Raw genomic sequence first — 16,932 nt, forward strand, 5'->3', positions numbered from 1 at the left:
AAGGATGCAATTTCTTCCTAACCACGTATAAATATGGTATTTCCAAACAGGTTAACTTACCCACGGCTTTTTCCTCAGACTTCAGTGCTTCTGTGGCTTTATGCTGCACCTCTGCTGATGTATCTGCTCCCTTTGAATCCAGGCTTTTGGCACACGCAGATTTTGATAACTCTGATTCTGAAGATTTTTGGGACAGCTGAAGCTGAATGGTAAACTTCTCATGCTATAAAACATTTAAAAATGAAAGTGAAACATCCAGGAGTGAAATCGACCCTAGCAAATGGTGGATTTACAAAGGAAATAAGTAAAAAATTTTTACCTTTAGTGCTTCTTCAGGGACCCTCATTTCTCCTCGAACTACAGTGAAAAGATTTGTATGTAAACAAGGCTAAGGAAGAATATATTTCAAAATTGTGATAATCAAGCTTAAAATAATCAAAGATAATTTAGGAACTGTCCTATTTTCAATACGTAATTACAACAGAAGTATCATATTCCCCTTAAGAGTTAAATGTTAAAATATGCTCATAACTGTGAGGACTTTACTTTTTAAATACCAGAGAAAAATCCTGGGGCACCTGGGTGGCTCAGTTGGTTAAGCGTCTCACTTCAGCTCAGGTCATGATCTCACGGTGCGTGGGTTTGAGCCCCGCGTGGGGCTCTCTGCTGACAGCTTGGAGCCTGGAACCTGCTTTGGATTCTTTGTCTCCCTCTTTCTCTGCCCCTCCCCATTTGTGCTCTCCCTCTCTCTCTCTCTCTTTCAAAAATAAACAAACATTAAAAAAAAAATACATACTAGAGAAAAATCTTAAAATCTAGCAAATAATTCTAAACTTAATAACGGCCTTCAGGAAGTAAATAACTGGGTAATAAATCAGAGCACAAAGACACGTTCAGTTCTCACAAACAAACAATATGACTACAAAGAAGAAAAAGCACCTGGATCAAATTATATTAATACTTAATCACAAAAATGTAAAAGGAAGTATGTCATCAGTGATTATCCAACAGCAAATCCTGAAAGAATTCGATTACTCAGACTTCACAAGCATTGATAAAAATGAAGCTCACTCTGAAAGTGCAAAAGAAATTCTATAATTAGAATCACAATCACCCCTTTCCTCCAGACATTGCAATCAGGGTCGTATCACACTGACAAACAACTGATTCTATACAATTAGAACCAAATGCTAGAAATAATGGGTGCTTTCATTATTATGCCAAAAAGAACAATGCCTCTGTATATTAAAAAACATCTTTCACTAAACAGCAGAGGTCACATTTCCCACCATTACTTAGCCCTGTACTAAAAGGACTTTTATAACCATGTACTAAATTCTATTATCCTTTACCAATTCATAGCACCCTATGACTTCAAGGCTAGAAAGCTGTAATTATCACAAATGATTGGGGTAAAAATAGTTCCCATGCATAAGGAGCAGTAAACTTGCAAATGAGTTTTTAACTTCTATTTCTGTTCATTAAAATGATAAAAATTCAGAATTTTTTGGAATTGTAAAGAGCTTTAGGGACTATCCTGTTTAATTCCTGTTTAATATCTCATCCTTCTCTTCTATACATAGGGAACTTGAGGAATGGAAGGGCAAAACCTAAGATGAGAATCTTGTCAGCTGAAACCCAGTCCAGGGTTCCTGTAGCTGTGAAATATTAGAATTTTCCTTTTTTGTTATATGTATATGCTGATACATATTTGCTGACATATATGAAAATAAGTATTTCATAATTAGTAATTTCATACTTAATGAAAAATAAAAGTCCAGTAACTTTGTTTTACACCCAAGAAATGCATGAACAGCTGGAGGAGATTCACAGCATTTGCATACTTCCAATGGAAAACACAGTGTCTCAAAAAAACAGAAAGCCATTTCCATTTTTTCAATGGGCAACACCAATGATTTTAGCCTGCTCTGGGGGTTTTCCGGTGCTCCATTCAAGTTTATTGCTGAGGGAGTTCCAGGCTGTCCCCTAAGGCTAGTGTGGGGTCTTATGTTTACACCTAAGACTCCTTGAAGATCTGGGAAAACTTGAGAGAGCCCACACTTCTTAGGGTCAAACACTTTATCTTTCGAAAAGTTTCATGTGTGCGAAGCCAAAGATTTCAAGGATCCTCTTGTTTGGGTCATGAGTTCGCCTGAGAACACCGGGCTGGCTGGGAGATTCTGAGACTGCCCTAATTCCAGCTTAGCTACCTTCTTCCTAATGTAACTTCCTAAGTTATAAAAAGTTTAAAATCCTACTTGTTAAAAATTGTATTTGTTAGGTTATTTCCCTGTTTCTTTACATCGGGCTGTGATTGCGATTTTACATCTTCCCTATGCTCAGTTTATTCAAGAAATGTTTATTGGGGCACCAGGGTGGCTCAGTAGGTTAAGTGCCTGACTCTGGCTCAGGTCATGATCTCCTGGTTCGTGGGTTTGAGCTCAGCATCTGGCTCCACAATTACAGTGTGGGGCCTGCTTGGGATTCTCTCTTTCTCTCTCTCTGCCCCTCCCCCACTTGTGCTCCCTTCAGGGAGCTGTCTCTAAATAAATAAACTTAAAAAAAAAATGTTTATCTACAAGTGGGGTCAAAGAAACTCATCTGCATACTAGTAATGCATTCAAAAACATCTTATCTAAATGTTATCTCTTATCTAGATGATCTTAGCTAGATAAAACATCTTATCTAAATGACAATTAAAGCTAACTAAAAGGAGGGCAACATTTTGAACAGTTTTAGTTACTCCTAGGGCCTTAAAACAACAGGTGTCAGTGTGAACATGTGTCTCAAAAATCATTTTAAAAATTAATTTAAGTTGCTTCACTCGGGAGATACCACACACTTACAGAAGAAATCAAATATTATATATGAGTTTTTGTTGCTTGGTACAAGGTTTCCAGTGTTAAGGTTTCAAAAGATGCTGTATTTTCAAACTGTTTAATGGGCATTAATACAATATTCTCTCAAAAACTGTATTACTAAAAAGAATGTGACTTTCATGGTGTTGAAGACACTGGATGCCACAACAAATGAGAATACTTGAATTATTTTACACAATGAAAAATACATTCTTTTTCTAAAATTTATGTGTCTTATATGTGTGATTTAAAATACATATATAGTAAGACTACCCTTAAAAATTTTCCTTAAAGTTAGCCAAAAACTTGTCTGTTTGGATCTTCTCCTTAGAAATATGAGAAATTTAGGGGCACCTGGGAGGCTCAGTCGGTTAGGTGTTCAACTTTGGCTCAGGTCGTTATCTCACTGTTTGTGGGTTCTAGTCCCGTGTCGGGCTCTGGGCTGACAGCTCGGGGCCTGGAGCCTGCTTTGGATTCTGTGTCTCCCTCTCTCTCCCTCCCTCTCAAAAATAAATAAACATTAAAAAAAACCAAAACATTGTTTTAAAGAAATATGGGAAATTTAGGGGTGCCTGCATGGCTCAGTTGGTTAAGCATCCAACCCTTGATTTCAGCTCAGGTCATTATCTCCCAGTTTGTGAGTTCAGGCCCCCCATCAGGCTCTGTGATGACAGTGTGGAGTCTGCTTGGTATTCTCTCTCTCCCTCTCTCTGCCCCTCCTCTGCTCGTGTTCTCTCTCTCCCTCTCAAAATAAATAAATAAACATTAAAAAAATATATACGGGAAATTTGTTTGACTACATTCATAATAAAACACACAATTACACTAAAATAGATTGCACATTGTATTAACAAGGCAGGTCCTAGAAGATGGCAAAGTTAAAAAAAAAAAAAAAGTTCATAGCAGAAAACCTTCCAAGGGTAAAATTTTATTTCTTTAAGCAAACTTTCTACTAGCTTAAGTTTGTCTTTATCTTCAGAAAGATGTATCGTTTTGTTCTGGAAGATCAATTCCTTTGTCCAGCTTTTAGAAAACCTTGTTCTAAAACAACTCCTTTAAACTTTTCTTCTATGACTTTATTCCATATCTAATACCTCATGTCAATTTCTTAAATTTAGCTCTCTCAAACTTTGGAAACATCCTCCATTTTTGAAATCTGGAAAGTGTGTTCATGCTTTGTTGTGGACATCAATCACATTAATCAGGAAGAACCCTAACTTCTCTAAATGAAGAGTCTTTGATTTTTAGTTATGTTTATCCCCTTCCTGATCATTTTAGCAGCCATGATCTGGACCCAAACACACAATGCCATAGGTAATGTTCCAATTATAGATAAATCATCATCTTAAAAGACACGACAATGATTTTTACCTTGTTTCTAATACAATTAATCCAATCGTTTTGTGGACATTATAGGAATAGATGCTTTGGGAAAAAGCAGCCCATTAAAAAAATTAAGGTACTGGGTTCTTTATAATAACCCTGAGATGACTGAGATGGTAAGGATTTTGAGATTTATGGTATTTAAGTAATGTTTAAATCATTTTCCACTAAACATGGAAACCATATCATATTCTGATATTCCTTCTAGTTCACCAGTGATTCCATCTTTTTTTCTTTTTAATGTTTATTTTTGAGAGAGAGATAGAGTGCGATCAGACACAGAGAGAGGGAGACACAGATCTGAAGCAGGCTCCAGGCTCTGAGCTGTCAGCACAGAGCCCGACGCGGGGCTCAAACTCATGAACCGTGAGATCACGACCTGAGCCAAAGTCGGATGCTTAACTGACAGCCACCTAGGCACCCCTGCATCTTAATCTTTTTTAAACTGGTTCCTTATCTCTCCCACCTCTTAATACTGGTATAGAATAGGTTTCAGTTCTTGGATCTCTTACCAATCTATATTCACTACTATATTAACTACTACTTTTCCAGACACATGAAAGCTGAAAGAATTCATCACCAGCAAAACCATACTGCAAGAAATGTTAAAGGAAGCCCTGAGCAGAAAGAAAATGATATCAGATGAGAAGAACAGATCTATAAAGAGGAGCGAAGAGCATGAGAAATGATAGTTACACTGGTTTAAGCTATAAGAGTACAATGGGCATAAAGATATAAGATATTTTTATTTCAATCTCATTAAAAGATAATTGACCTTCCACTTGTAATAATGTAGTATGGAGTTTGTAACATCTAAGAATAGAGTTTGACAATCATAGCACAAAGGTCAGTACAGAAGAAATGAAAGTATACTACTGTAAGGTTCTTATACTATATGTGAATTGGTATAATATTGCTTGAAGATACAACTTAAAGAAGTAACTACAAATCTTGAAGCAACCAATCAAATAAAAAAGTTATAGTTAATAAGCCAATAAAAGACATAAAATGGCATCATACAAAATGTTCAAAAAATCCAAAATAAATTAGAGGAAAAAGAAAACTGATGGCACAAATAGAACAAATATCAAGATGACAGAGGTAAACCTAATTACACCAATAATCACACTGAATGTGAACGACCTAAATCCCCAAATTAAGGCAGAAATGATCAGATTGAATAAAAAAAAATACCAACTGTATGATGCCTACTTCAAATGTAAAGACACAAATAGGTTAAAAGCAAAAGAACATAAAAAATAGAAAAGATGTTCCTTGCTAACGGCAATCCAAAGAAAGAAAGGAAAGAAAGAAGAAAGAGAAAGCTGGAACAACTAAATCAATGTCAAAACAAACTATATTTTAGAGCAAAGAACATTGTCTTGAATAGAGCAGGTCATTTTCTTTTATTTTTTTTAAGTTTATTTATTTATTTTGAGGGAGAGTGAAAGTGTGAGCTGGGGAGGGGTAGAAAGAGAAGGGGCCAGAGAATCCCAAGCAGACTCCAAGCCCAGCACAAAGCCCTACTTGTGGCTTGATCTCATGACTGCGAGATCAAGACTTGAGCTGATATCAAGAGTTGAACACTCAACCCACTGAGCCACCTAGGTGCCCCCAGCAGGTCAATTTATAATAATTAATGGGATCAATTCATCAAGAAGACATTTTAATCCTAAATGTTTATGTACCTAATAACCAGGTTTCGAATTATATGAAGAAAAACTACTGCAAGGAGAAATAAGCAAATCCATAATTATAGCCTAAGATTTCAATATTGATCTCTCAATTAACAGAACAAGTAGACAATCGTTCGGTAAAATATAGAAGGTGTGAACCAAATTGGCCTGACATTAATAGGACACTCCACCCAAACAACAGAAATGCACATTCTTTTCAAGTACATATGGAACACTTACCAGGAGAGATAAATTAGGTATATTCTGGGCCATAGGACAAGTCTCAATAAATTTAAAACGATTTGAGACATACAAAGTATGTTCTCTCATCAGCATGGAATTAAATTAGAAATTAATAACAGAAAGTCTCTGGGAAAATCTCCAAATTACTTAGAAACTAACAAACTTATTCAAAATTATTTGAATAACCAGTACTCAAAAATCAAGAGAAATCAGAAAGTATTCTGAACGGTAGAGCAGTACTTAGGAGAAAATTTATAGAACTAAAAGCCTATATTAAAAAAAAAGTCTCAAACGAATAACCTCAGTTTTTATCTAGGAAAAAGAAATTAATTAGAAATCAAAGAGGAAATAGAGGAAACTCAGTTAAACCAAAAGCTTGTTTTTCTCAGAAGATTCTTCCCATTTTCTCCATGAAATTCACTCTACCCACAGAATTCTGTCAGTTAATGGTGACTCTACTTTTCCAAATGCTGAGATCAAGTGCCAAATCTTGGACTTTCTTTCATTCTACTTCCAATCTAATCCAGAATATTACTGGCTTCCTCTTCAAGATGCACCCATAATCTGATTCCTCACCACCTCCTCTTTCACCACCCTGCTGTAAACCTCTGACTCACCTGAGGCTACTACACAGCCTCCTAACTCACCTCCCTCTTTTCACCGCGGCCCACTTCTATCCTTAGTCTTCTTGAACAAGAATAGCCACAGGATGTTTCTAAGTAAGTCATTATCATGTCACTCTTCTGGTCAAACCCCTGTAAATGGCTCCCCATTTCACTTAGAATAGAAGTCAGAATCCTTGCAATGGTCTGTTAGGGCTGATGTGCACCCCGCTCCCATACCCCATCTTCCTACTCTTTACTGGTCCCAACCACAATGACTTTTGAAGGCTGTTCTTCAAACATGCCAAACATGTTGCTGCTTCAAGTCCTTTGTATTTAACTCTTCTATCTTCCTGAAGAGCAATTTCCCCTGATATCCATATGGCCAGCTTCTTTACTTTCTCCTTATCTTTGCTCCACTGTGGGCTCCATGAATATCCTTTTTTAAAATTACAACCTCTCACTCACCACCACGAGCTCTCTGGATCCCCCAGTTACACTTTTTCTCCATAGAACTTATCATCCTCTACTATTCTTTTTTTGTGTGCTGTCAGCTTCCTTCAACCCCATTAGAGTATAATCGCCAGGAGGACAAGTATAATCGCCAGGAGGACAGAGTGGTCTGTTTCTTTCACTTTCGTGTCCCCAGACCATGGGGACAAGGATCTCCCAGCACACAGGAGATACACACATTTAATAACTGTGAAGTGAATAACCTTAGGCTTGCATATCTGCTAAAGTTTGGCCACTTGGACACTTAAGAGCTCCTTTTTGATTACTGCAGGGATTATTATCCCTCATGAGTTTATAGTCATTTCTTAAACTTGGATATTTCTTCCACTACTGGCTTTTCCAAATCACTTAATTTCTTTAATTAGAAAAGCGCTTGTGGCAGATAAATTTTGTGTCTTCAGTTCTACCTCAATTCATGGTAAGATGTTCCTTCTATTACTATGACATTGTAATAAAGAGTTTTCCACTCCAAAGAAGAGGAGTTCGTAAACTGGCTAACTATTAAGCTTAATTTTAATAAAAATAAAGCACAATTATTTCAGCCAAATATAAAACAGGTAAATGTAACATATAAAATTTGTTTTAAAAATTTCATCCCATACAATAAAATTTCATCCTAATGTTCATTTATGTATAGTTTTCAAAAATCATAAGCAATAGGAGATGCTATTTTAAAATAATAAAATTTACTGAGCCTACTCTGAAGATGTGGATAACAGTTCTGGTTCAACACCGATTCATAACACGAAGAAAGTCCTTTGGAACCAACAAAACATTTGTCCCAGCAACCCCTATTGCTGACTATCATGAGCTGGTATATAAAAAAGGAAGTATTAGTTCACTACTAAGAAATCACTACACAAATTGTAAAAGCGGGAGTTATTTCTCAGCAGTTGTTTTCTTTCCTTTTTTTTAATGTTTATTTGAGAGAGGGAGAGAGCGAGCGAGCGAGGGGCAAAGAGAGAAAAAACAGGCTCCAGGAGAATCTGAAACAGGCTCCAGGCTCGGAGCTGTCAGCACAGAGCCTGACATGGGGCTCAAACTCACAAGCTGTGAGATCATGACCCGAGCTGAAGTCAGACGCTCAACCGACTGAGCCACCCAGGAGCCCCTCAACAGTTTTATCTTGATTTAAAAGTCAAAGTAAACATTATAGAGTTTTATTGAAACTCAGATTTTCTATTTTCTCATGTTTTGAATCAGATTAAGGAGGTATTTAAATTCAAAATATATTTATTTGCATTTATTGTTTGATGAAACTTTTTATGCTGGTGGAAAATGGTCCATGGATCAAGGCTTTAATGTTAATTCTTAATCATTTTATGTGATTCATATTCTTAAAAGGATTTAAAACATACAACTCATAAATACTAAGATTCAATGGTTTCACTTTTCAATGTTCCTTTGCTGTAACAAGTATAAAGTTCATATGATGTGCTAAAAACTATTTTTCATAAATTTTAAGTTAAATCTAAAAAAAAAAAACTGGTTATGCTTTAAGAACAATTTTAAAGTGTTAGTATGTTTATTTTATCTATGCATCAACTCCAGGTAGCTGAGACTACATTTGATATAGTATAGTGATAAAAGTCCATCTGACTTGCCAATGTTTAATATATTCTTCAATATTAAAGTCCAGATAAATGTAGTAACTGAAAAATGAAAACTCAAGAAAAACATTCAGTATAAGGTGGAATATGTATATTTTAATTAAATAAAGTCAGTCCCCTTTATTTCAAAGCTTTTTGCCTTATATGAATAGAAATGCTTTATTCTTCTTCACTAGTGGTTCTTTACTATACCCTAGGGAGGACAAAGTCATGTCCCCACTCACTTCCTAGAATCCTATTTTGTTACTTACTTATTTACTTATTAAAAGATTTTATTTTTAAGTAATCTCTACAACCAACGTGGGGCTCAAGCTCTGAGATCAAGAGTTGCATGCTCTACTGAATGAGCCAGCCAGGCGCCCCTAGAATCCTATTTTTAACGAAAGAATTTTAAATACACACTAACTGTATAATGAACTGAGCCAGGGAGTATGGGTCTCAGAAGATATAGGATACTGAAAAATCTGAGTTAAATAAGTGATAGAGACAGAATTCTTAAAACAGAGTAAAAGTACGAATGGGAAAAAAAAGGTAGGGATAAGTTCTCACACTCCTCCCAGGACACTGATCTGTGCCATGCTCATCCAAACAACAACAAAATCCCTGGGCTGGGCTAATATTAAACAGTCCTTTGTCCTCTCCTTGTTACATTCTCTGATACCCAAATTACACATGTAAATACCACTGCTGAAACTATAGGGATGGGGGAAAAGCTGAGTCCATCAACTTTTCTAGGATTATTTTTAGGAATAGGCATAACAACCAGAAAATATATGTATTATTTTTAAACATGTATTTTAGTATGGGAGGGCAAAGAGACTTCTAGCATGCCTTTACTGAAAATTCTTAGATCAAGAAATGTTAATGTACATCAGAAAAGCTTTATGAATAAATTCAATAAATGCACAAAATCATATAAGGATATCATATCCAAATCTCAGCTTATCTTCAAGTTTCAAGGTGATATAAGTCTGTTCTGGAATCCTTACATCATTCACAAAAGTCTACAAAGAGAGAAAAAGATCTTAGGTTACATATGAAGTATTAATTATTACATTTCAGACAAACAAACACTCAAACCTTATACTTAAAAATACATTAGCTATGGTGGCTAACACAGCTTGTGTATTACAAAATGTGCCATGCATCTTATAGGCTGATAAATGATTTTCATACTAAGTCTTTTATTAATAATTGAACACACAAAGAACCAGGCTGTACCTCCTCTAAGTCCATCATGCTGCCAAGACAAATATAGGCATTTAAAAATGATGCTAAGAAAAGCTCCTCATGTGAAGCTGGCAAATTGTAAAATACTTAACTTTTGATATATCATCAGGATGCAGGGGACTCAATTTTAGCTTTTTTCGGACAATTCTAATTATTTGTGAGGTCTGATGTTTCATTACTTTTTTAAAAAATTTATTTATTTTGAGAGAGAGCTCGAGCGAGTGGGGGAGGGGCAGAGAGAGAGAGAATCCCAATCAGTAGCTTGATGCAGGGCTCGAACTCAAAACAGTGGGATCATGACCTGAACCAAAACCAAGAGTCAGATGCTCAACTGACTGAGCCACCCAGGTGCCCCTATTCCATTTTTTAAAGTAAATTTTCTTTTTGTTCTTTAGAAGAATTCTAAGAATAAAAGTAATGAAATACTGGGGCACCTGGTGGCTCAGTCAGTTGAGCGTCTGACTGCTGGTTTCAGCTCTGGTCGTGATATCACGGTTCATGGGTTCAAGCCCCACATTGGTCTCTGGACCTGCTTGAGATTCTCTCTCTCTCCCTCTTTCTTCTCTAACCCTTCCCCTGCTCACAAGCACATGCCCTCTCCTCTCTCTCTCTCTCTCAAAATAAAGAAATAAACTTAAAAAAAAAAAAGGGAATAAAACTGCTATTCTATTTCACAATTGCCATATGAGTCTTTTAGACCTTTTTATGACTCTAAGATACATTATGGGATCTTACTGATCTTATTTTTCCTTTTTTTTTTGAAACACTGTGCTATTTCACATCATTATTTTATCATTACTTATCAATTATTTCTAACTATGCTGAAAATAACCAACATAATAAGAAAACAGAAGAAAATGGAATTGCCCAGAACATTGCTATCCAACAGAAATATAGTGCAAGCCCCAAATGCAAGCCAAACATATACTATTAAATTTTCCAGTAGCTGCATTAAAAAAGTTAATATAACAGGTGAGATTAATTTTAATGCTATATTTTAATCCAACCCATATATCCAAAATAGTACCATTTCAACAAATAATTAAATATTTTTCAATAAGAACTTGAACAATTCTGTATTTCACATTTTCACAGCATTCTTTCATCTTTTGATGTTTTCCAACACTTATTTGATTTAGTTTCTAAGTGGATAAATGCCCAAGGCAGGTATCTATCAGGTAACTAGAAGCAAAGATGATGTAAAAAGAAATAAATTAACCTTCTGTTAACAAATCTAAAACTGAGAAATGTTTTGGAATAATAGAAGAAAGCTATCATCTTAATAAAACTATAAGCTATCAAAGTCTTAAAAATAATGCATTTTGACAATACAATGCAAGAAGAACTAGAAATAATGATAAGCTAGAACCAGCTGGATATGCACTTGAAATTTGAAAAGCAACATTTACAAAATGGATATATATCCCAGGTCTCCCTTGACAACTGATGAACAATACCCATTTTGTGTATTATGTACCTTGCAAAACCAGAAAAATATGAAATAAAAATATGAGCTTGTCATGACTAATTTTTACTTAAAATTTCAAGTTGTTTTTCATTATCCTTACTTCCGCAAATTATTTGTAAAAAGACAAAGAGTCAACTAGACACAGATGGCAAATGGTGATGACTATTTTTCCTGGCACGTTGGAAGTTAAATTGGAATTTGCTAGATTCACAGAACACAGAACAATGTTATACTTAACTGCCCAGAATGCAGATATCATATAAACACCCAAGTTTTCCTCTGATAAGCTGAAACTTTAAAAATTACTTTTTTCCTAGTGAATTCCATTTTTTAAAATCTTCTATTTTATTGGATTTGAGATGGCCATAATACCTTATCTGGGAAAGCTCCCTCCATGGTGAGGAAGTTCAGAAGGGTCCTAAGTGACATACAGTAAAATATTACAGGAAATTATGTGATTACGGTCATATGCTCAAATTCCTATGCACGACTAGCACTTTGTAATAGGTCACAGAATACCAATTTATAAATCTATAGAAAAAATTAGAAGTTATAGTCTTAATTTCAAGCACAGATATATGAAGATAGTGGCATACTGCTAAAACTTGAGATCACACCTTAGTATGATGCATGAGTAATCCTAGAAAATAAGCTTCCAACATCCTTCACAGAAAGATTAAAATGTTAATATAAAGAAAATTTTGAATACAGGCATTTATAAGCTTTAATTTCATGTTCATTTCCAAAATGAACATTTTACAGTGTTTTAAAAGTTACACCCTGAGGCAGGCACCTGGGTGGCTCATTCAGTTAAGTGTCTGACTTTGGCTCAGGTCATGGTCTCATGGTTCGTGAGTTCAAGTCCCACGTAGGGCTCTGTGCTGACAGCTCAGAGCCTGGAGCCTGCTTCAGATTCTGTGTCTCCCTCTCTCTCTGTCCCTCCCCCACTCACGTTCTCTCTGTCTCCCTCAAAAATGAACATTAAAAAAAAAAGTTAAACCTTGAGTTTACCAAAATATTCTATGTAGAGTTACAAAACAGAAGAGCTTTTTCAAATGATGGAAAAGAAAAGAATAAAAGAAAACATTAATTCACTGATGTTTAGTATGCAGAAGACAAGCAATTAGATACTTGATGTACAAGGAATGCCACACTTCTAAGCCAGTTTTACTTAAAATTGTTTCAACTTAAACAACCATTTTACTCAAAAGGCTTAACATGACCAATCAGATCCACGCAAAGCTTAAGACAGCTCAATTCTCTTAATTATTAAGCACCTACTGTGTGTTTAACATACATACTAGGTAGGTACTTGCAGAACGAGAAACATACAATTTTAATATGCTGGCATTTATGACAGAAATATTCCCTAAGGTCTAAAAAGGCTTAGGAAATATGAGCCAAACGCAAAGTTTCAGCTTACAAAAATGCAAGTGAAAACATCTGAAGGGAAAAAGTCTCCTGAAGGTCTGAAATTACGCAAGGAGGAGAGAAAATTTCAAAGAGCAACAGGCAAAAAAAAAAAAAAAAAAAAAAATCATTTAAGTAAATCAATTATGGAGCATTTTAGTAAGTCAAACATGGGGAAAAATAGGATTGATTCCTTACGTCAACACCATTTGCTCACACTTGTGCCTTGTAGGAGGAACAGACAACAACAAGGAGGCACAGAGAATGAATTGACAAACATCTGAGTTCATAAGTGGAGTAAGAGCTGGGATTCACACTGAGGTCTCTGAACTACAAATCCCACATTCTCTCCAACTCAAGGAAGTCTGGGTGCCCGAGCCAGGCCAGCTCTTCAAACTCCCTCTTGCAAACCACTAGCTCATAGAAGCAAACCAAACTAGAAAAACATCTATTTATTTGACATACAACGAAATTGCATAATTGATTGCATAAAACCACATAACCACTGTGTATTGTATTAACGCCCTGGGAAATCTGAACAGAGTGAGCGGCCAGGGGCATAACCACCCCAATCACACTGCCAGAGACAAAAGTCATCTCTTTTTTCCCTCTCCTCTGCATACTCTCTCCACTCTACGCCACTGTGGTCTGATGCTGGTAGAAACTCCAGTGCGAAAAGGGGATCCAGCAGAAGCTAGAACACAGGGAGTCGAGGGGGCAGCCTAGAACAAAAGCCAGAGGTAGAATGCCATGGGAGGCACATGGCAGAGGCCACAGTGGCTCTCAGAGGGGCATGTGCCCCAGTGGGAGAGGGAGGCAGGAAGAAGTGAAGGCAAATAAGGGTTCTCACAGGAGAAGCTTCCAGGGGCTTGCGGGGAAACAGGCCACCATAACATCAGCAACAAAACCCGTTCCAGCTTCCTTAGGCAGAGCAATCTCATTTTGGTAGCAATAACATCAAGTATAAATCTAGGTCCCCTGGGAGTGTTCTTTTAGGGTAGGATGAAAGGGAGGAGTGAAAGTGGTCACAGTTAAGAGTTATTTATAAGTTGGGGTTAGTTGGTACGTGCTTTTAAAAAAAATAAGGCAGTGGATTCATTGGAAAGCATGTAGGCTCCAGGGTGCTGAACTCGTTTTAACTGCTTTGCTTGCCACACCACCACCGCCAGCACTTACTGAATGCTCACCACGTACTGTTCTAATCATTTACAATTATGAACTTATTTATAGCTTTGGTACAACCTGAGAGAAACGCCATTTTGCTACGAACATTAAAAAAGTTGAGGAACAGAAAAATTAAGTAACCCGTCTACAGTTACGTCACTGGTAAGAATTCAAGTGGGGCTCATAACCACTACATCGTGTCCCCTGACTTCTAAAATTACTGCTGTTAACCTCATGCTCAAATTTCTAGAGTTATACGAATATGAAGAGCAAACGGTCTCCTTATGGATTAAGCGCATGGCAGCTGGTGGTTCACAACTCTGTTCTGGTGTATTCTCTAGGCTGCCATCTGGGTCAGAGCACAGTTATCGCCTGTGTGACGGATGCTCCCAAGTTCTGTAACAGGCACAAACTCACACGTACTGTCGTCAGGCTGCATCCCCACGCCAGTACTACTGAGCAGGAATTTCCATTTTGTTATCTGAAAGCTAAAACAAGGGAACTGAACTTGTCAGTCCTCACACTCACAAATATGAAGATGTATGAGGAAACCAAATTTCAGAAAGTGATTGTCCCTGTGTTTAGGACTGGTAAATTACAGACTGACATTCAAATCTAGGTACTGATTTCAAGTTCAAAATGCAAATGTTGCCCCCTATGAGTTATTATCTTCCACAGAATTACTGAGTATAATCGAATTATGAAGAAAGGTCAACCTAGAGAAACTTAGAAGTACTTCACCTGACTTCTTTTTATAATGAAAAACAAGTAATTTTTATATTTGATCACAGTCTTTTAAAAGAATAAAACACTGTGATGTAATTCTCACTTATTATTTTCCAAGGTAATAACGTAAAGACATCTACGCACAGCACTGTGGTAAAGATCAATCTTTCTGGCTTAAAACCAGAACATAACATTGTTAAAATAGTCCACATACAGAAGTTAAAATTTTTCTCCATATTTTCCTTAATAAAGAAAACAAATTCAATTTCATCAAAAAAAGACTGTATTCATGCACTGTGCAGACTCCTGAGCAAACGTTCATGACTGTTCAGGAGCTCATGACTCAACACCGTGACAGAGAAGTAGAAGAAGATGTAATACAAAGCAGAGAAAGCACCCCAAATCAAGATTAAAACAAAGGCTTACAGATGTGGAGAAGGACGAAAGAAGTTCTGCAACTGGGAGCTGGGAAGCACAGTAGCTTACTTACCTGTCTCACGTTAAAACGGTTTCTACCTAGTCTGCTCTGTTTCTGCTTTATCTGCTCCACGTGTTATTAATGACGTCAGCAAGTTAATATTCCTAAATACCTTTCCTTTGTTCCTTCCCTTCAGGAAGAAGTGGAATCTGGGCTTGACTCATACAAATTTAGAAGTACAACTTTTCTAAATGACAAGGCAGATGGGAGAACTACTAGGTTGAAGAAAATCTAACAAAGTATTCGGAGGAGGAGACCGGACAGCAGCAGAACTACTATTCGGGAGGCAGGACAAGGGAAAGCCCAAGGGAGCAGGAATCTGGAAAAGTGTCAAATGTGAGGGATTTTGGTTCAACCCTGAATTGAGACTTAATTCTGTGTGCCATGAGAAACAAATAAAGGCTAGAATAAAACTAATAGAAAAACGAAGTATCTCAAAGATTAAACATCAGTCCTTCAGTACCAGGGCAACTTAGAACAAGAAAACAATGTTTCACTATAATTGTTCAATTTCTGCATAAAGTTTATTTTTTTTTCAATATATGAAGTTTATTGTCAAATTGGTTTCCATACAACACCCAGTGCTCATCCCAAAATCTGCATAAAGTTTAATGTATATTTCAAAAAGCAGTGGCAGTTGGAAGCAGTGGGGATACATTTAGTTTCTGTTAAATTCATTTTAGTAATTTCAACAGCACAGATGTAGACAAATACTGCATCAGCTTATATTACCAAGGCTATTAGAAAATTAAAAAATAAGAAATTATTCAATACTTCAGCATTCTCTTAGTCTGTGGCTAGTTATGTTCCAACAATGTGGAAAGACCAAATGAAGAATTAGGAAAAAAAACTCACTGCAGTAACACAAAAATATCTTCAAAGCAGGAATACAGAAAAGCAATAATGAATACTGGTGTTTAGATCACAAAGTCACATGTTTAAGGTTAATGGATGTGTTTCCTGTCTTTTTTACTCTAGCACAGAAAGTTCTCCAGCAGCTGGCATCAAACTATGTTTTCACCTTTATCTTCTAAGTTAACCTATACTTCTTGGGCTCCCAAGAGTCCTTTTTTTCATACTTACTGCCATGGCTTTCCACTATTCTCCCACATATAAATTCAAACCATCCGGTGAGGTCAAATTTCATTTCATCTCCTTAAAGAAGTCTTTTTTAACCATTATGGAAAATAAGAACCAGCAACCGTCCGCATTCCTGTATTTACCGCCTATACAGTTTCTTGGGAACATGGGCTCATTCCATATTCTACTGTATGGTCCCCAAAGTGCCACATACCTAATAAGCCTTTAGAAGTAAAATGCAAACCTGGGTGCCTGGGTGGCTCAGTTGGTTAAGTGTCCAACTTCGTTTGGCTCAGGTCATGATCTCGCAGTTTGTGGGTTCAAGCCCTGTGTCGGGCTCTGTGCTGACAGCTCAGAGCCTGGAGCTTGCTTTGGATTCTGTGTCTCCCTCTCTCTCTCTCTGCTCCTCCCCAACTTGCGCATGCACGCAAAAAACAAAAAACAAAAAACAAACAAACAAAAAAACCCCAGAAAGAAAGTAAAATGCAAAC

At 36.6% G+C, this 16,932-nt stretch overlaps 1 protein-coding gene across 9 annotated transcripts in view; it reads right to left on the minus strand.

Annotated features, from left to right (window-relative positions):
* CEP170 (centrosomal protein 170) overlaps positions 1-16,932 on the minus strand; it is a 125,742-nt gene that overhangs the window by 59,566 nt on the left and 49,244 nt on the right. For all 9 annotated transcript variants that reach the window (XM_047077090.1, XM_047077086.1, XM_047077087.1 and 6 more), the window contains exons 4-6: positions 9,811-9,889; positions 320-378; positions 61-223 (exon numbers count right to left, since the gene is read on the minus strand). In XM_047077090.1, coding sequence (XP_046933046.1) covers positions 61-223; positions 320-378; positions 9,811-9,889 — 301 coding nt within the window. The remainder of the gene's footprint in view (positions 1-60; positions 224-319; positions 379-9,810; positions 9,890-16,932) is intronic.

Source organism: Lynx rufus, unplaced genomic scaffold (assembly GCF_022079265.1).
Source record: "Lynx rufus isolate CCGP_SWC_20201006 ecotype Redwood Valley unplaced genomic scaffold, mLynRuf1.p SCAF_15, whole genome shotgun sequence".
NCBI lineage: Eukaryota > Metazoa > Chordata > Mammalia > Carnivora > Felidae > Lynx > Lynx rufus.